This window comes from Perognathus longimembris, chromosome 2 (assembly GCF_023159225.1).
Source record: "Perognathus longimembris pacificus isolate PPM17 chromosome 2, ASM2315922v1, whole genome shotgun sequence".
Classification (NCBI taxonomy): domain Eukaryota; kingdom Metazoa; phylum Chordata; class Mammalia; order Rodentia; family Heteromyidae; genus Perognathus; species Perognathus longimembris.
The window spans coordinates 12,426,980-12,448,525 of NC_063162.1; the positions used below are offsets into that span (position 1 = coordinate 12,426,980).

At 40.2% G+C, this 21,546-nt stretch overlaps 1 protein-coding gene across 1 annotated transcript in view; it reads left to right on the plus strand.

Annotated features, from left to right (window-relative positions):
• Positions 1-7,002: 7,002 nt before the first annotated feature.
• The window catches only part of Ablim1 (actin binding LIM protein 1), a 243,101-nt gene continuing 228,557 nt past the window's right edge, over positions 7,003-21,546 (plus strand). The window contains exon 1 of the mRNA XM_048338187.1: positions 7,003-7,163. Coding sequence (XP_048194144.1) covers positions 7,151-7,163 — 13 coding nt within the window. The 5' untranslated portion in view covers positions 7,003-7,150. The remainder of the gene's footprint in view (positions 7,164-21,546) is intronic.

Sequence of the window (21,546 nt, forward strand, 5' to 3'; positions counted from 1 at the left end):
TGATAGGAATAAATATTGAAAAGGTACTAAAAAGTTTTAAATTCTTAGCCCTAGTACAGAGTATGAGTTAAATAAATGCAGCATATATATTATATATTAGTGTGTGTGTGTGTGTGTGTGTGTGTGTGTGTGTGTGTTGCTGCTACTTTTCTACTTGATTAAATTTTTTTTTTTTTTTTTTTTTTTTTTTTTGGCCAGTCCTGGGCCTTGGACTCAGGGCCTGAGCACTGTCCCTGGCTTCTTCCTGCTCAAGGCTAGCACTCTGCCACTTGAGCCACAGCGCCGCTTCTGGCCGTTTTCTGTATATGTGGTGCTGGGGAATCGAACCTAGGGCCTCGTGTATCCGAGGCAGGCACTCTTGCCACTAGGCTATATCCCCAGCCCCTTGATTAAATTTTTAGCATTCAGGAGTTCCTGGATAAACATGTCCTGAAGAGGGCAGTATTGTTACTCAGGGTATTGCCACTTTTGGTTTCACATGTGGGCAGATTTATCTAAGCAGAACATGCGACTCTTTCACTTTCCAATTATTAATGTGTGCTAAGCAGGCGGAAAGCTAATATTTCTAATAGACATGAAAACTTACAGTGACCCAAATAGGGTAAACAAGAAGAGCATCAACAAAACTATTAAATGCCTCAACACCCTCCTTTCCCCCGCATCAAACATATTTGGATTTTGACATTTTGGCGTGTCAGAAGCTTTTGCTTGATTCTTCTACGTTTAGTCGCTTAGTTTGACATAACAGAGTTCTACAACTTTAGTCTTATACAGAAATTGGAGCACTGTTTGGAACACCAGGAAAACTGTGCAGATAGATCTGCCTTCATTATTTAAAAATAAAAACCAATGAGGGAGTCTTATGGAGTAAATTCAGTTTACTATCTTAAAGAAAAATATATTCAAATGATATGATATTTAAGTAACATTGGTACTAGCATGAGATTTTAAAACCTTCTAAGAAAAGACATTTACTAAAATTGTTGCTGGTTGTTTCCCATGAGCAATGGCTCTGGTGTTACCAATGACCAGCAGTTACCTGCCAAGTGAGAGACCTGTCTGGAGCCATGAAGATGTTTATACAAGAGGCCAGCACTCAATTGCCTATTCCTTCCCTTTAAACCTTGTAGGCCATACTGTTCACTCTCCAGCTCTTCCTTTAAGTGGTTAGAAAGGAACTTTCCTGAATGGCTGCCTTCCTGATCTTTTAACCTTGAATTTTGCCCTGTCCGGTATGATCTTTCAGGGATAAAGGAACATCCCTTAGCTTTGTTTTACCATGCAGGTCACCAAACACAGAAAAGAGACTCTGGGGTAGGAAAACAAGAACATCTAACCTACTTCCGCCCCCCCCCCCAGAAAGTTTTATGTCTTTATAATCCTACTACCAGTGTGTGTGTGTGTGTGTGTGTGTGTGTCTGTGTCTCTGTCTCTGTCTCTGTCTCTGTGTGTGTCCCAGTGTGTGTTGTCTTGACTTCCCTTCATGTTGGCATATGAACACAACTTGTCTGAGGGTTACATTTCTTGGATTCACAGACATTTTAATTTGTGAATATAAAAGAATATGAGGCATAACCTCACTGGAAAACAGCTTACAAGTCAACACTTAAAATATAGACACTTAGAAAAATCTCATCCCAAAGTTTTTGTTCAAGTAACTTTCCTAGACATATATTTTCATGTGCTCTTCACTACAAAATACTCCCTCATCACAGGCCCAAAGCAACAGAGTTAACTAATTTTAGACTGGAACCTCCAACGCTGTGAGCCAGAAAAAAAGGTTATCTCAGAAAAAAAGGGTTATCTCAGGTATTTGTTAACATAGTGGAACCTGACCAAAGAGAGAATGACTAGTGGAAGATTTGTTTGTTTGTTTTAGGCAGCTGTGTAGGCATGAGCTGGAAAGAAGAAATGTACTGGGCTACAGATTCCATTCCAAAACCTCGGAGGATTGCATGCAAACAAAATAAGATGATATGTTTAGCTACCTGCCATCTTATAGAAGGGATAGCTCTATTATTATTTAAGGAGAGAATGGATTATTCGTGACCATTTTTAATCAGAGAAGAATGGTTACTTTCCTCATATTCCGACACCAGTGAGATCTCAGGAGATATACTTTAAAATGTCCATGTCATAGCCCTCAGTGAAAATCTTCAATTTATCTTGCTATAATCAAGTCCATCCTGGAATGAAATACAGCACACAGCACACTAGAGAGAGAACACAGTTCAATCAACATTATGAGCAAATATTTCAGCTGGAACAGACCAATGTCTAAGTGAATTTCCTGTGTTAGGGGATCTATTCTTTTTTATTTTTTTAAATTATTGTTATAAAAGTGAGGTACAGAGAGGTTACAGTTACATAATTCAGATAAAGAATACATTTCTTCTTGGACAATATAAGCCCAAGGATCAAATCAGTAAATAGCCAATGTCAGCACAATATAGAGCTCAAAAGGATCACCCAAAACAGTGGATAGATTTAGAGAAGAAAGGTTTAGGTGGAGAAAGGAAAACTTCCAGAAGAAGTGAAGATTCTCAAAGGAAGAGAGAGTAAACAAACAAAAAACCCAGAAGGAATGGGGAACTGTGATTTACTTGGGGGTACCACAAGTAAAGTAGTTTGGTGTTATTGAAATGTAGAATGTATATGTTTGCCTCTGTGGGGGGGGCTGGGGGGGGCGTGCGCATGTGCATGCATTTGGATGGCAAATGGGAGGGAGAAAAGGTGGTTAGAGAAGGAGAAGATGGTTAGAAGTAGTAAGGAGTAACAAAATAAGCCTGCAGAGAGTGGCCATCAACGGTGATCCTAGTTATGTAATGTCACTTTAGTAGGAGGAACAGACAGCAAGATTGCAGTGGAAATATTCCATCCTCACTGAACAGATGGAGGAGATTCGACTTCACCAAATAACCCTTGAAGAAACATAGCAGTCTGATCTCTCTGGGGGAATGTAGGCATGCTAACTTTGCCTAGGCTAGCTAGCCTCAAGCCTCTATCTCTTGAGTTTGGAGGTATATAGCACCAAGTTCAGCTTCCACTGGCTTCTTTAATTGAACAAATTGGATTTAAGTCTCTGACAGTTTCAATGCAGAGGTCATATCAGAATCAGGTTCTGTTGATTCAATCTGGAATAATTTTCTTCCCTCCAAAAAGGAAGTATTTAGCTTTCTTCTAGTATAGGTCCATTGGTAATATGTTTTCTCACCTTTTGTTTGTTGAAAAATGTTTTAAATATTATTGAAGAATACTGGCCATGGACTGAAATAATGGAAACCATGAGTGAGAATGAGCCTTTTCTCCTTTAAGTTGTTTGTTCTCAGATATTTTTCCACGATGATGGAAAACTAATTCTTTTTCTTCATGAGAATGCGCTTACCTTCTTTGTGGCTTTATTGCATGTGTTGATGTGTGTGTGTATGTGTGTGTGTGGCTCAAGTGTAGGGCCCTTAGTTCAAACTCCAGTACCACCCCTCCCCCCACATCTTCCTTTGTCTTTATTTTTGAAGATGTTTTATGTTTGTACTATTTTAAATGGATAGCTACAGGTTAATCAGGGTTCCATTGTCCTCTGGTTTTCATTGTTCCCTTAAGGAAGTCTGTTGTAAGTCTGTTCCATCTTTCTAGGTTATATCTTTTACCTTTGCTTTTTAGATCTTTTTATCTTTAGTGTTGTTTAGTTTCAGTTTAATGGGACTAAGATCTAGTTTTTTTTCTCTACTTTATATATATATATATGCATTATCTGTTGATACAGTTAATATTATCAGCTGCTTTTTCTTCAAATGTTGTCTTCTTTCCATGTTTTGATCTTCCCTTTGGATTCCTATTATTTATACATTAAATCATCCCACCCTGCCTTCCATGTATCTTAACCTCTCTTTTGTATTATCTGTCTTTTCAACTTTCAAAGCTATATTCCTATTTTAATATCTACCATCCACTTTACTACTTTATTTTTTGTTGATTTTTGTTTTGTTTTATTTAACCATTGATTTTTACAGTTTTAACAGTATTTTTAATTTCTGCTTTCTTTTTTGAAATTTATTTGTTCATTTTAGATAATCTATTATCTCAGGCTTCTGATGTATCATTTACTTTATTACTTTCTGTATACTTCAAGTAGTAATCCTCTATATCTCCACTTCCAGAGTGAATGTGATTACAGCTGTGAGCTGTGAGTTGGTCCCTTATTAGAATATTTTTAGCCCAGGCTAAATCCACAGATGTGAACCTGAAGAAATAGAAATGCCTGACTAAACTTACTGACTAAAACATTGTATAAGATATTGTGTTCCACATAAAATGATGCTAAGTGAAATGAACTCCATGTTATAGAAATGAGTGTTATATCACTGTTGTAATTATTTTCAACATGCCATGTGAAACGGTAGCTTTTTGTTGTTGTTGTTGATGATCCTCTTGTATCCCCTTCCTGTGGTTGTCCCCGCGCTATCACTGTATCTCATCTGAGTACCCTGGATACTGCATATACTGGTATTAGAACTAGGGAAGAGAAAGAGAATATCAAAATTGAGAGATAAAGGATAAAAAGACAAAAGACTCCAAAAGCAATACTTACAAAACCATTTGGTGTAAACCAACTGAACAACTCATGAGGAAAGAGGGAAAGGGGGAAGGGGGTGGGAAGTGAGGGAGGAGGTAATAAATTGTACAAGAAATGTACTCACTGCCTTACGTATGAAACTAACCCCCCTGTACATCACTTTGACAATAAATAAGTAATTATTTTTTAAAAAGATATTGTGTTCCAGACTTATGTGTAGGAATATATTTTAGAATGAAGCATGTAGTCTAACTATGTTAAGAAGAGTAATATCTGTTTGTACTGTATTATTCATAGTTGTAGAATGAGGTTATAACTTTGTGGAAGTTTGTGGAAGATGGAGAAAAGGCATGGATATTAGTTACAAGGAAAAAGGTAGAAAGTAGCACAATTTGGGGCCTCACTTTGTACTAGTATAGTGTCTGGCCTTATATGTGCTTTGCACCATCCTCTTAGAACAAAGTCAGTTCAAAGAGACTATCAAAGTTCCCAATTCAAAGGAGCTTGTAATTATTTGAGGGGAGAGAAAAAATTCAACAAAAGCATCACACAGCAGCAAAGGAGCACAAAGGAGTTGTCCTTTAAGCAGTTCTGTATTCAGTACAAATAGATGGTTGTGAAAATATATGCTGCAGAGAGAGCATGGGAGATTGAGTTCAATGTGGGTTGAAGTAGCTGGAGAACATTTCACAAGGACCAATAAATGATATAGCTCAGTTGAGGAAGAGGACATACACAAAGAATGATTAGAATGGACACCTGATAGTATCAGCAGGAAGCTTGTCCATGGACAGTTGAAGTGTTTGCATAGGCAAGTAGTTAGAGATAGCCCTGGAGGGAGAGGAGGGCATAGAGGACCATAACATGTTTAGGCTTAAGCTCTGGACACAGGTCATTTTTTATTTACTATTATAATCCTAGAACCCTAGCCATATAGATTATTACATAGCATATGTGCAATAAAACGTTGTTGAATGTAATGGTTGCTTGGATGAAGACAATTCAAAATGTTAGGACTATATTTGGAGACCAGTGGGGCTGGTTGGCAATTGTAAAGCATGAAGATGTTGTACATAGGAAAACAAGTTTTCAAGGCAATGGGCCAAATCTGGTGGAGTAGATGGAGGCTGGATGCCGCCATGGGACGGCTAGGCTGTTCCTGTAATCATCATTTGTGTGAGAACAATTAATGGTGAACTGAGGACAGTGTTTGGAGACATAAACAACTGCGTTGTGATTCATGGACAAATTTCCTGCCTGAAGGAGAGTGACATGGATATTGTCAAGGTTAATAAACAATGAGTTGATTTTCACGGCTAATATTTGAGTTTGCGGGGTTTTTTTTTGGTCATTATTTATCTTTGCTTTCTAGTATTTCTTCCCTACAAAATCATTTGATAGAGTTTTCCTCAAGGACTCAACTATCCATCAATTATTTTTTCCTAAAAGAGTTATGTACACCTGTTCTTTGAATGTTTCTGAATTGTTTGATCTACTATACAATTTTCATCATATCAGGGGAGATTTGGAAGGTCCCTGCATAGAAAATACCTAGATGATCTGGAGTGAGACATAGAGAAGAGAGCACAGAGAAGGGCTTGAGTAGGGGTGCCCACCTACCTTATCAGTTTAGAACCCTGGGTCAGGTGTTTTTGTGATTGTGCTTACTGCATGGAACTCTGATAAACCTCCAGGGCCGTGGGAGATTATTCTTATCTTTTCTCATTTTCACCCTCTTATAGAAAGAGTGGATTTGCTCAGAGCTCACAGCCCTTCGAGTTCTGCCCAGCCCTGATACATATAGAGTTGAGGTGACAAAGGGAATGTATCTGTAGACCCAACACCGGGCGCTTGGTGGATGGTCCCTGCCCATCGGGTTCCAGGGCCCAGTCCCACTCTACCCACCAGCATTCCCCTACGCATGTTGGGCTCTCCAGGCACTCATTGGTGGCTGCACGTGTGGACTACCTGTCAAAGTGTTGTTTATGTGGAGGATCAAGTCCCCCTTAGGAGACTGTGGTCTAACCTCCCAGACCAGGGCAGCTCACTTATGGGGAGAAACAGAACAGCTCTGTTCTTGCATTCTTTTCCTGGGACCAAGGCAGGAAGCTGGAAAGCCATTAAGAGCCATCGTCGTCGTCATCGTCATCATCATCATCATCATCATCATCATCATCATCATCATCATCATCAAGTCCTGAAGGGAACATGCAGACCCACCTTGCTCAGGGACAAAGCCGGGCTTGGCGCGTCCCCACCGGCGCTGGAGAGGCTGGACTCCGGTGGGCCGGGCGGCGGGGCGGGGACCAGGACCAGGGACGGAGAACCGGGAGGGGCCCCGCCCAGCGGGCCGCTAGCTGACAGCGCGGCCGCGCCCCGCGGGTCCCGCCTCCGGCCGGCCGAGCTGCGCAGAGCGGACCGGCGGCGGGCAGGTGTCCTGGGGTGGGAGGGCGTCGTCCCCGCGGGCCCTGGGCGGGGCTGGCGCGAGTGCGCGGCCGTGCGCTCCGGGGATCCTCTGCTCTCCGCGCCCTGCGGGGCTCTCGGCTCCTTCCTGCGTCGGCCCCCGCTGCCTGAGCCATGTCCACGAGAGGTGAGTGGGGGACCAGGCGAGGAGGAAACTGCAGACTCGGGCCGGGCCTGGAAGCCGGGCGGGCCGGGCAGGTGAGGCCGGGCCAGCGGCTGCGGCTGCCCCCACTGGCCCCAAGCCGTCCTGAAACTTTGGCAGCCGAGCCTCGGGCTCTGAGCGGCTCGCCCTTGACCTTGGCCCTGGGATGTGTGCGCAGCTCGAGGGCCAAGGTCAGTGCCCAGCCCACCTGTGCCGCTGCGGGGCCGGGCCGGGAGGGCGTGGGGGCTGGGCTCGCCGCGGTCTGCTCTGCCGGGAAGCTGCAGACAGCCTGGCGGGGAGGGAGGAAAAGGTATTTTTCCCCCCTCCTTTCTTGTTACCATTTTGCAGCTCTGCTATGGACGAAATCCAAGGGCTTGATGCAGCAAGATTTAAAGCTGCAGTGCTTACCCTCCATTTGTCTTTTCAAAAAAGTAAATTCCTTCCCTCTATTCCCCTTGCCATTATTCCCCATCTCCTCTCCCCACCCGTTTTGTTCTGGGAGTAAAACAATTATCCGCAGGTGAAATGGGAGAAGTGGCGGGGGGGGGGGGTGGTGGAAAGAAAAACCCGAAATGCTTTTCAGGCAGGAGTTGAAGGGAATGCATTTCTTGCCATCTGGAGCTAGGGAGGGATGCCGGGGAGAATGAGTTCGTTAGAGCTCGGTGGCTGTTACTATGAGTGAAATATTAGAGAGCTCGAGCCATTATGCAGCCTGCAAGCCATGAACATGAAGTGACTTGGTTGCCTTGCCTTAAGTATTTAAGGAACATATTGATTATCTTTAGAAAGTGTATTTGCCAAGCCGACAAGTACTTCTCCCTTGGATACCTTGAAAGCAACAGGAGTTTGTGGAGCCCCTTGCTTTTTAAACTTTGAAGTTTTAATCCTTGATGGGGAGATGGAATTTGATCATATGTGTGGGATAGTTAAATACTACTTTCTGGGGATCAGATTGGGGATTATAGTGCATAATCTCTATCTAGAATGTTTTCAATCCTTTTGAAAGAATCTGAGCCTAGTTATTTGATGATTGCCCTGGCAATATGGTTGATCGGCTCTATGCCTGGAAATAGGAAAGCAAGGTCTGGGAGTAGTGACAGAATTCACATTATAGATATAAGACTATGGAGGTGACTTGAGGCCCCAAGATAAGACTTATTAAACTTGCCTCAAATTTTGCATACATTAGAGAATGGAAAGAAGGAAGGAAGGAAGGAAGAAAAGAAAGGAGGGAGGGAGGGAGGGAGGGAGGGAGGAAGGAAGGAAGGAAGGAAGGAAGGAAGGAAGGAAGGAAGGAAGGAAGGAAAGAAGGAAAAAAGGAAGGGTGGGTGAGCAAGCCTGTTGTGATTATAGGGATTTGATATGTGTGAATGGCATCTTCTCAATGTTGAGGGGTTCCAAGGAAAAGATCTCAGAACTCTGTTCTAAGACCAAAACCCTCAGTCCTTAACTTTGCCCTAAGAAGCACTAAGTAGCACGTGGAGAATCTCTACCACAAATGGTAAAACTATGGTGCCAGAATCTGCTTGTGATTTACCCTTAAATACTACTAACCGTCCCTTAGTACAAAGCCATGTATAGCGTGGGAGCCAAGTCATACTTGGGAGCCTTGCTATGTCTTAGGAAGGATTTTTCAGTCCCTTAGGTGCTGTTGTCAATTTCACAGTCATCTTTGGGGTTTATTTGGGTGTGTGTGTAAAATGCAAGAATATCAAAAATCTGGGGTGCCATAGACTAGTTTGAATTTGCTTTTTCACATATTTCTTGTTAAACTTCATTTCAAGTAGGACTATTTTCCTGTTTCCCATTGAAAGCCATGTTCATCTTGGATTTATCAGTTAAAATCTTGCAGGGTGGAAGGACAAAAGCATAATAGCAAATCACAGTTTTGGTATGCTTATTCGGTGTGAGGTACTTTATTACTTAGCTTCACAGTAACTCAAGAAAGTACACACTCTCATTACCTCCCTATTTCATAGATGAATGCATTGAAGTTTTCAGAGATCATAATAAGTAGCAAGTCCTGATTCTAGCCTATCCAGGTCTCTGTGAATCTGATAGACCCTGTATTACGTATGACTTCTATTACACTAGAGATCACAATCATTAGTTTTTCTAAGGGAGGAGAGAAAATGGCCTATCCATGGGATTGGAAAGAAATGGCTTTGGTAACTTAGAAGTTACAGTAAACTTGAAAACGTCTTCCAGGGCCTTGGTGATGAGAGATGAAGAACCTGAGCCCATGAAGTTTGATGTTAGTAATATGACTCACCTGTTCAAGTCTGAAGGCTAGAACTTTCTAGATGTTAACAAAGACTGAAGATTTTTCTTTTGTGCAGGACAACTGGGGATCCACTGATTGAACTAAATCTTGTTTCTTCCAGTCAAGGCCTGAGTCCAAAGGAACATTATTACAGTTATAAAAGTCATATATTAAAATCTATTTTTAACACAATAGAATTGTATTAGTATATCAGTGGAAATATTTAAATCACAAACTTGTATGTTTAAAATTCAAGGACCACAGAAGTGCATAAATTTAAAAATGAAAATTTTCTACTTTTAACCCCCTGTTACTTTGTCAGAAGAAAGTACAGAAGTGTATCCTGTTGATCCTTTAAGATAGTATCGGTCTGGTTAACTTTTGGTTCTATTCAGTAATGCAAAATACCTATTTCATGCAAATCACAGAGCACATAAGCAATGTACCTCGAGATCGTTCCAGGAATGTACTGGATCTTCAGTAGCTTAAGTCTCAGGGGAAAATGTCCAGGCATGTGTGCATGGATTCCACTGGATAGACAAAGGGGGTATCTCAAAGCATGTATGCTCTGGAGATGCTAGATCATTCTTGCTATTTTTGTTTTCAGAACTTCCATAAAACTGGAGCCAACTTGAAATGCTTACAGGGAAATAAGTGACTAAATTATAATGCATACACACTAAGGAATGAGTTGGATCTGTATGCATTTGTGCAGGGAAATGGCCACAATACATGGTTAAGTGAAAAGAGTGAGTTTTAGGATAAAGTGTATGTAATATGTCATCTTAGTTTTGGAAACTATGAAAAATCTCTGTGTGTACATATGAGTGTATGACATGAGCCTGGATAGAAATTATAAGGCATTCTATACCAAGGTCTTAAAAAAGCAGTTTCTTCAAAGACAAGAATGGGTAGGGAGGACAGTTGGCTTTTATTTTCATGGATTTTATTTTTTGGTAGCAGGTAGGCCTTGCTTTAATAGATTGAGCTAAATACTCAATAAAGAGAGACATACCCACTTCACCTCTACTCATTCCTTTCGATCTCAGATATAGATTTGCATTTATTTATTTCATAAACATTTACTGATCATCCATTATGCATTAGCAGTTGTTTAATAACAGTGTACCTTCAAGGAGCTCACAGTCTTAGGGAGAGACAAGTACAAAAATGTTAGAAAAGGATTTGCTGCACATAGAGAGTATAGGATGGTTGTACCAAGGAATGGCACCTAACACAGGCATGGACTGAGGACCATAAATTGGACTGTGGTAGATGAAACAGGATGGGTAGAAGGAAAGGCTTTCTGGGGAGAGGGGCATGAAGAAAAACCTGTCTAATGAGTGGTGAGTAGCTTGGTTTTTGGGCAGGGGAATCAGATTTCAGGGGAATCAGAGGTTGGAAAAGGCACTGAAAGAAACAGAGGGATTCCATTGATAAGGGACTGTGGTTCATGAGTGGTGAATGATGGGCAGCTGGGAGGGAAGATGAGAGAGGACAACTGCAGGGATGTCTTCTCTTCTTGTCCCTGACCACTGGCTCCGCACGTCCTAACTTTGACTTGAGGAGTCCATTGCAATCCAAGCTGAGAGTACAGGTCAGTTGTGGGCTGGAAGCAGAAGCCCTCTGCTGGACAGTGTTGGAAGCTTAGGGGTGGACATGGGGCAAAGGATTACAGCAATCAGAGCTCACTCATTTCTTGTAGATTTCTTGAGCTACTTCCATCCATAGCATTGGGATGGATAAACATGTATTTGCTGGTAGATGGGTGGGGGGGGGGGGATCCTGCTCTGTCTCATCTTTCTTCATGCCTGTCTCTGCATGCCTTCTTGGGAGGTAAGGGTCATCATCCCAGCTTTAATCAGTTTCTCTTACGATGATTCTGTAAAAATTAACTTCACTGATAGTTTTTCTAAAGTAAGAGGCAAGGATCACTTTTCTGGCCTGTGTCAGCTGCAGTTTTTCCTCTCTTTGAGTTAGGGAATTCTCAAGGAGTTCATCAGATTGAAGAAAGGAGAGAACAACTTTGAAAACTAAGTGTGCCATCACTAGTTTTGTTCTTTCAAGGGAATATTTAAACAGCAATACACTACATTTCCTGGAAATCTTTTTTTTTGCATTTAAAATAACTGAGTTCTAATTCAGTATGTAAATTGTTTTTGCTGAGAGGAATAATTTTGGACATGAGTATATCCCATGTGGTAATATCATATGTTTCAACAAACGGTTCAGAAGGTAGAATTATTTCCACATTGTAATTGTAAGTAGTTTTATATTTCGTGTGTGTGTGTGTGTGTGTGTGTGTGTGTGTGTGTGTGTGTGTGTGTGTTCTGGGGCTTGAACTCAAGGCGTGAGCCCTGTCCCTCAGCTTTTTTGCTCAAGGCTAGTACTCTGCCGCTTGAGCCATACTTCCATTTCTGGCTTCTGTTAATTGGAGATAAGAGTTCAAAATATTAAAAGTATAATGCTAAGCTTGGTACTAGTGGCTCCCACCTGTAGCATTTACTAAACTTGTTGGTCAGAGTATCCACATTAATTCCAAACCCCAACCATTTGTGAGCTGACGATGCTGGTATACCAACTTAACACTTATTTGTTGAGCATCTGGAGAGACGTTTGTCCTGGTTTGGGGTAGAAAATGTTGAAGGGTATTAGAATTTATGGTTGATAGAGGCTGAGACAGTAGCTGACCAGCATTACTCATGTTTAGATATATTTTATACATACCACATATGTGTTACTCAAACTAGGATACGTCTGTGTAAGGTAGTTGCCAAACCACGTGGAATGCTGGGACAGCTATTATGGACAAATTGAGATTGTCTCTTTTCTAATGGACAGTGTTTCAAAATGCATGCATTTTGGTGTCAATATATTCCTTGGACTTAAATGATAGAATTTTGGTCAATAGCTAAATATCTGTTTATAACATTACCCATATTGTAGATTATCTACAAAAGAATTTATACTTGAATCCTGGCTTAGCTTTACCCTCCTTTTCAATCTAGCACACTTCTGAGTTACTTTCCTGAATGCTAAGTTGGCATGTTTGTATATTAATAGTATTATGCACTAACAACATGTTTATAGAAGTCAAACACAAGTAGCTTTTGGAATTTTTTTTATAGGGGAGGTTTTTCTTCTAGGGTGAATTAGAAAAAACGTGTTGTGGGAAGGAAATGCTCAGTGCATTTGGTTCCTCCATAGTAATTTTAAATGAGTGGCTTTGGTTTCATTAATTAATGGAATTTTAAAGCAGCTTTAAAGTGCTGTTCAATTTACCTATGACAGTGATTGGGCTCACAACTTTCTTTCTATTGCGGTGTTAGAGTTTTATTTTTCCAGGTTATTATATTAATTTATTGTGAGAATTAGGTAATATGCACATGCCACTATAAGGGAATTGTCCATATAAAATTACTAGGTGGGAAATTCTTTATTTGGAAGGTGAATCTATAAAAATCCTTTGTATTACTTAGCTCTGTATTAAAATAAAATGAAACTAGGAGTTGTGAATCCTGCACTCACAGTTTTTGATAGTTGATTTGAGACCATGTGATTTTAATCTTTTATTAGATAATTTTCTTTAGGTTCATAGGAGAAAGAGCTCTTCAGGCATAATTATTGTTATTCACATTTCTAGTAAATTAAAGGAAATGAGTCCTTTGTTCTGTACAGTGTGTTCTTTTTTCAGCTCCTTAGTATTAGTGCATACCAGAATAATATTTGATGATATGTATGTAACTATTAGGGTCAATTTAAAAATAATATTTCCCTAGAGAAAATATCCTATAGTATATTTTTATTTTAGACTGAATCTAAAATCTTTACTGGAACTTTTCTTTCTCAACTTATTGGGAATTCCTTTAAAAACATCCACGACAGGGAGATCACCAGAGGATTGAGTGGTAACAATGAAAGGAAATGAGGACAATGAGGTAAATGGCTATTTCCAGCTTTCAGCTCCAAGTAGGAATGAACAGAAGGAGAGGAGGCCCATAATCTAGAGAAGGAGGAGGAGAGTGAGCCATCATTTTTAAAAGTGAAAAAAAAATTAAAAAGGGAGAAATGAGAGTTAGGCTGGCAGTCTCTAATGGATTTTAGGGAGATGCTTTTTTCTTACTGTTCTGCGTCCAACAACGGAATCTTTATTTTGAGTCATTTAAGCATTTGGGTGGGCCCCAGTGAGGGGTTTTATTTTCTTGCTGCTCTTTTATACCATTTCTGCTAGGAGACTCTATTCTTTGGTTAGATGCTTTAGTTGTAGAATTGCAGTAAGAAAGAATGTATTTATTCATACAACCATTTAGTATGCATTGGATGAATATTTACTAAGTAGTCTAAGTGTCCAGGAAGAGACAGCCACTTAACCAATTAAGCTCGGATTAGACAATGAGACAGTACCAGGAATAAAGAATAGTGAGCAGAATCAATAGTGCTGGGGAGGGGAGAGGGTAGGGAAGGTGCTGCTTTGTATGGGTAATAATGGCAGGACATTTTGATGACAAATGATGTTTGGGCATTGGAGGCAGAGAAGGGGTCATGCAAGCATCTTGCAAAAGGGTTCTCCAGGCAGCGAGATGAACTAAGTCCATGAGGATCGTATGTTGTAGGACCAGTGGGGATGCTAGTGTGTCAGGATTAGAGAGGGGAATGAAGAGAATGATGGAGGTGAAATGAGAGAGGGTCACAATGGTCTTGTGGGCCACTGTGAGTGTTTTCACATTTGGTTTAGTGAGATAAGAGATTCCTGGAAAGTTCTGAGTGGACCCACGACATAATTCGATATAGTTAAAAGGCTCACTCATCAATAGTGTGGAGAATAGGATGACTAGTTAGGAGGCTATTGTGATGATCATGATACAAACAATGGTGGGCTGAACTAGATGATAGAGTGGCTGGCAAGAAGTCATTAGATTCTGGAAATATTTCTAAGGAATTACTTATAAGATATGCTGATGGGTTGGATGAATGAAATAAAGGAGTAAATCTTCAATATTTCCCATTTTTAATTCAGCAACTGGGAGGGATAGCATGTCCTTTCCTGGGGCAGAACAATGAAGCAGAGTGTTGGGGCAAGGGTAGCAAGAAGCGAGCATTTTGTACATAAACGTTTGACACATCTTTTAGATATCCTATTATGAAGCTATTTATTATGCCTGTTTTATAGAGAGAAGACTAGACAAGTAAAGTGGTTTGAGCTCGTCGTCCCTTAATAAGTGTTTAAGCCAAGGTTAAACTCAAGTCTTCCTAGTGCCACATTATACTCTTATCTACAGCATGCTCTTTACAGTAGGCTGAAATACATGCCAGGAAAATAATGCATCTGGCTTTTGTTTCTTAATTATTAGTGAGTTAGTTACTTACTAAGTTATTATACTGTCCTTAATAATTCATGACTTATTTACTTAAGTATTAATGAATTATGACTATTTCATTTGTGTGTGTGTGTGTGTGTGTGTGTGTGTGTGTGTCTTTACCCCAGGGCTTAACTCAGGGCTTGGACACTGTTCCTGAGCTTTTTTGCACAAGGCTAGCACTCTACTACTTGAGCCACAGCTCCACTTCTGGTTTGTTTTTTTCTTGGTGGTTAATTGGAGATAAGATTCTCACAGCCTTTCTTGCCCAGGCTGCCTTTGAACTGTGATCCTCAGATCTCAGCCTACTGAATAGGATTATAGAACTCTGAACTCAGGCAACAGCATATGCTGGAGGGGATGCTGGGAAAGAGGAACCCTTCTCCACTGTTGTGGGAGTACAAATTAGTACAACCACTTTGGAGAACAGTATGGAGGTTGCTCTAAAAGCTCAGCATAGACATACCCTATGGCCCAGCCATACCACTCTTAGGCATCTATCCTGACCAACAGGTCTCAGGATATAAAAAAGACATCTGCACATCCATGTTTATTGCTGCACAATTCACAATAGCCAAAATATGGAAACAACCCAGATGCCCCTCTACAGATGAATGAAACAAAAAACTTCTTGTCAAATGGTATTTCCACAGGTTTGGGTCAGCGACCTTACATTATGTATCTAAAACCAAACAACTACTAAACATAAAAGGTCTAAAATAGACCTCTCAGTGGATCACAATAGCTCAACAGCTATGTATATATGATTATATAAGACAAGGATAAACAAACTTTATTGTTGACATTATATTTAAAGTTCTAGATGAATTTCCTTTGGCGTACACCACGTAGCTACTGTACATGATTTTGGTACACTGGGTATTATATATATGCCTACCTGAAGGGAAAGAAAAACAAGGGTATAAGATATCACAAGAAATGTACTCATTGCCCTATTATGTAACTGTACCCCTTTTGCACAACACCTTGTCAACAAAATGTAATTATTAAAAAAAAAGAGATGATTCAGTTAAAAAAATAGGATTATAGGCAGGAGCCAGAGTGCCCAGCAACTTTCTGTGTTTATAAACATAGCTTGGATTAAGGAAAAACATCATGGAAGTTTTCTACTTATCAGTGTTACCATTGCTAAATTAGCACCATGAAGACATAGTGAGACATGGAGAAGCATAGTGTATGATTTTAATATTAGCATTCATTTGTGTTTTCAGTGCACTAAGAGCTTGCTGTGAGCCAGAATGGGAGGAGCTCTGGGGGGGTGTGTGAGAAACCTGCCTATAGTGGTTACAGTATCAGGTGACCAGGGTACAATGTTGTTACCCATGAGATGTTACAGGAGGATAGAGAAAGGACACAGGTCCATTCAGATTCAGTGTGGGGCTAAGAAAATTTTGCAAAGTGAGTGATATTTGCAAGGAACATTGAAGAATGAGCAGAATTTGCCCAGTGGAGAAGTATGTGATAGAAAAGAATTCAAGGCATAGGAAACCGTGTGGTTTTAGAATTTTTGAAATGGCAACTAAGCACATTGGAACATTAAGAATAAGATTTTTGAAGTTAGATGTAATATACAGGGACAATATGGAGCTAATGTTACATTGATGAGTATAACAGATTTATCTAAGCCATTGGAGGGACAATATGCTTTGGGATAACAGGACACAATATTGTAAAAATAGTGTTGATTTTCCATAAGTCACTCCACAAATGATATGAAATCATTAGAATCAATAAATCAATTCAAATGCCCATTGATTGCCTATGACAAGATGATGCTCATTCATTTTACAAAATGAAATACATAGAATTGAAAAAGGAATTTAATTATGGGAGATTAGCCTTACCAAATAGTAATACATAACATGAAATTATGATAGTTTATTATTGGAGGAAAGTAAACAAAGAAGTGAAAAATATGAGAGTACAATGGCCAGGCACTGGAGACTCCTGCTTGTAATCCTAGCTACTCAGGAGGCTGAGGTCTGAGGATCATGATTCAAAGCCAGCCCAGGCAGAAAAATCTGAGACTCTTATCTCCAATTAACTACCAGAAAACTAGAAGTGGTGCTGTGGCTCAAAGTGGTAGAGCACTAGCCTTGAGCAGAAAAGCTCAGGGACAGCAACCAGGCCCTGTGTTCAAGCTCCACAACTGACAAAAAAAAATAAAGAATACAGTGAATAATTATCCATTTTATTTATAGTACAGGTGGAATTTAAAAATCAGAGGAGTTATTTACTAAGTGATGTTAGAGCAATAAACTCTTAAAAATGAATCTCATGAGGGAGGAGGTAACAAACAGTACAAGAAATGTATTCAATGCCTAACATATGAAACGGTAACCTCTGTGTACATCACTTTGGCAATAAATAAGAAAAAAAACAACAAAAAATGAATCTGAAATTTTCTTTATATGTACAAATACACTTAGAATTCCTAAAGTATGAAATAACTACACGTAAAATAAGAAACAACAGAAATTCCAGGAGTAGAAGTGTAGCTCAGTGATTAAACATGTCCTCAGCATGTATGAGACCTCTTGATCTACAGTAACCCATGCAAACATGAGTGAATTCATAACATGACAGCGTTCTGACCTTCTCAGTAGGACAAAAGGCTGAGAGTTAGAAAAGGTAGACACATTTAACTACATACAAATAAAAGACTTCTGTGTGGTTAAAAATACCACATCTTCTTTTCTGGCTTACAATTCTCATAAGGCCCCAGCTGAGCTGGCTTGAACTTGTCCACCTATACCAGGAAAGGTGCATATTTGGAGCAGAGACAAGACAAGTGGGATCCTACTGAGGTGCTTTCTGAAAGCTTGATAAATGGACAGGCTTACCTGAAGACTTCATTGAAATTTCCCTCTCTGCACAAAACATGTTAGACACAACAACCACAATGACAAAACATGCCAGACAAATATGGGGATGATATTCACTCATTTGGCACATGTGTTTATAGAGTTTTTGATAGCAAAGGGTATAAGAGTATCTGAGATTTGCCTCAAAGAACTCTGTCAGACTCAGGGTTGACATCTGAAATTGGAAGGCTTCAGCTACTCCCATCCTTTAACACTTGTGGCAGTTTAGCCTGAGTCTGTGTTACCCTTTTCAGAACAGCTGTAGATGACACGAAGTTCTGGATGACTGGTTGTTTCTTGTAGGAAAATACTGTGATATTATCACATCTTTATACCATAGGAAAAGAAGTGACCCTAGTGGGTGTGTGCTGGAACCAAGAAGGGCTAACTGAAGGGGAGAAGGATAGAGAAGTGCTTGAGGATGGGGTGGAGTTTAACTAATTAATTTCAGTGTGTTTTCTCCTTTATAGCAAAGCTGCTTTCAATAGTAAACACCAAAATATATATTTCCTGAAGATTAGCTAGCCCTGCATCTCTGATTAATTTGGGGTCTTGGATTTAAGAACTCTCTTCCCCAGTTTCTCTGTTAATGAATACACCTTGAACTTGGCCATATAACTCTGTTCTTCCTCTGCCAGCCACCCTTCTCCCATTCCAGGCCTCTTCATGTTAGCATATAGCACAGTGAGCTGTGGAGAGAGAGAGTATCCAGGTGGCTCTTTGTTCTTTTAGACTGAGTTCTGTGAAGCCAGGGACCAAGTGTTGAATGTATATTCCCAGATCCCCAGGATCTAGAGTAGAGCCAAATAGATCTCTGATGAACACTTCTTGAGGGAATGGGGAGAAGAAAGGTGGCCATGTAACAAATTCACAGGTGGATGGAATAATAGATCTACATAGAAAAGCGTGAAGGTGGTAGGTGGAAAGTGCTGCCCTGGGAACTCCTCAGCTCTCTTAGTAGAATTCTAGTAGCTTCTAATTTGTAAGTTAATAGAATGACTTAGAAATTTGTTTCATTCCGTGTCTCCTTTGCTTTTAAACTGGATCAAGAACACAGTTGTGTTATTTCTACCAGAACAGGAAGGGCTGGGCTTACAGATTCTAACCTGCTGCATTCTATTTGTTAGGGGCATGGGGACTGGATTCTAGAAGGAACTTAGCTAAGCAGTTTGGTGTGGTGGTTCTGCTGGACTGCTGGTCACTTGTCTTGTCCCCTATACTACATGTGTATACCATGTACTCTGAACCTTTCCCCTTCTCACGCCTGTTCACACTCACCTATCACTAGGTTTGTGGAAGTTAAGGCTACTGCGATACATGCTGGGTATGTTGTCTGCTTTGCTGATGTGAACTAGAATGTCCCTCAACTATGTCTAAGGGGTTCCCAGTAAGTCTCATAGAAATTCACTCTTCGGGTTCTCAGGGGAACTGACTGTTGCCTGGGTGTGACCAACAGTCTTTGGAATTGCTGTTGTGCTGGGGCTCTGGTTGCCTCTCCCACTCGCACTTAGTTTAGCCATGAGCTGCTTTGAGCTAAGCACCACTAAGGCTCTTCCCTTTGACACTAAGCTACAACTCAGAAAAGCTGAGGAAAAGCTACTTTTTAATCTCCACAGCTATAATCTCACTATTCAAGCAACTCCTTTGACATAAAAGAATAAGATACACATTCAGTTGCATTCAAACAGAACAACTGACATAGCATAAATGAAGAGTGAAAGCTCCCATTTCTCTAATAAGAACAATCTAAATACACAAATGAAGTTTATCTCCTAGAATCCAACCCACCAAAGAATACAGTGGATTGGGTTAGAACATGCATGTCAACACCTCTTTGTCCAAGTAGAAGTTATTAACAATGATTATAAGTTTCTAAAGATTCCTTTCTAGCAAAATGTTATTAGTAGGACACTGAAATGACCCATTTGTCTACTTATGAAATGTACCCACCTATTTAAAAATATTCCTTTGCCCTTTTCATATGTATTTGTGATATATTACATATGTGTATATATATATGATCTTTTCATGTTAGTGCATGCAGATTATAGTTCATTTTTTCAAACTGCATAGTGTTCGATCAAATCATTGCACCATACCTGATTCAATAGGGGTATGAGTGTGTGTGTGTGTGTGCGTGTGTGTGTGTGTGTGTATAGAGGGGTTAATGGGGCTTGAACTTGGAGCCTTTAGATCACCCTTAGCTTTCTTGCTATAAACTGGTGCTGTACTACTTGAACCACAGCTCCACTTCGGGATTTGGGATGCTTAATTGGACTTTCCTGTCTGGGATGGCTTTGAACTGGGATCCTCAGATCTCAGCCTCTTGAGCAGCTCTGATTATGGGCATGACCTACCAGCTTTCAATGGTCTTTCATTAAGAGAGACTTTTCATATTTTAGAAACAACGTGGTACTGTATATCTTTGTGCATAGGTCTTGTCAATAATTTCAAAGCATAGCTTGAGATATTATTTTGTAACTTTGAATAGGGCTTTCCTGATGGTTCAGAGATAGTGGAAGGAGAACCAGGTCAAGAGAATTCCTTAAACACCCCTCTGTAGTTGACTTGCCCTGGGCTCTCTTTTGCTACCTCCTGGTTTTCCTACATATACTCTTTGCTGTGTTAGGGGCAGCTTATTTTGCCTGCACTATAAAATGTGTTTCCTTCATTTACACAGAGCACTTCTAGCCCAGAGGAGAAAAGAATAATTTGCCTTACTTTTTATCTAAATCCAATTCATTGCCTGTTACAGTATTAAATTCCCCAGAATGACTTACAGTAAAGACTGAGTTATTTATTCTTAGTCGTGGTCCTATGTTGCCCTCTGTTAAAGAACAAAATTAATTCTTTTAAAGGTTGAATCCAAATGTCCCTAATTAGCAATGATGAAAATGGCAGGCGTTCAACGGGAGGCAGGCCAGGAAAGTGGGAAGAGTTGGATAAGGAGTCCACAGACCTGAGTTTTAAACTGAGCTCTTCTCCTCCAGCCGTGTGATCATGGGTGCATCAGACAATGGACTCCCTGGGGGCCACCCTCTCCCCTTCTTCCCAGTCCCATCTATTACTTACCTAACCTCACTGTTCAACTTCTGAGTCCTGAGACTAAAACAGAATTTTCAGGTCAGATGACTCAATTTTACTTGACTAAAGTCCTGTAAGGTTCAGTCCTGACTGGAGTTTCAGCAGGCAGGAAGAGAGATCAGCATCCTTTGTAGTATTAGATGGGCAAAAGGGGATGGGGAGGTGTTGGATGTTATCCAAATAAATCATGGCACTAAAATGCTGGTCCATTTATCCCTTTTGCCTCTATCCAATGTGACTGAATACACTCCTGGCTTACTAGGAGAGCGGATGTGATTTCCAAACAGCCCGAGATTGGTTTGATATTCTCAAGCCAACAAAAATGAAAAATGTGTTAGTGATAGAGTGGTTATAATTATTCTCCTCTCATCCTCTCCCTGCATTTGAGTTTGTTTGTTGTATATCATTTTTAGTGACGCTTACGGGATTCTGATCAAGGAGCCCAAACACAACTTTGAAAAATGTCATAAGGTGTTAATTGAGATAAATGAATGAACTTTTTTAAAAAAATGCTTAATATAAAACTATTACATATCACTTATAAAATGAGTTTAAATTCCACATTTTGCATGGAGTAGAAAGGACTAGGGGGAAAAAAATCACTGTTTTCTTATTTTGTTCCCCACCATGCCTTTTGCTGTTGTTTCTGGTACAAAACCAACAACAAACATTTATTTGGCAAAGAGGAAATGCAAATTGGAGAAGCAAGAATTACTTACTTGGGTATCCATTTGGAGCAGAGCTTATTCATCTTCTGGTTCCCTGGCTTTGCAGTAAAG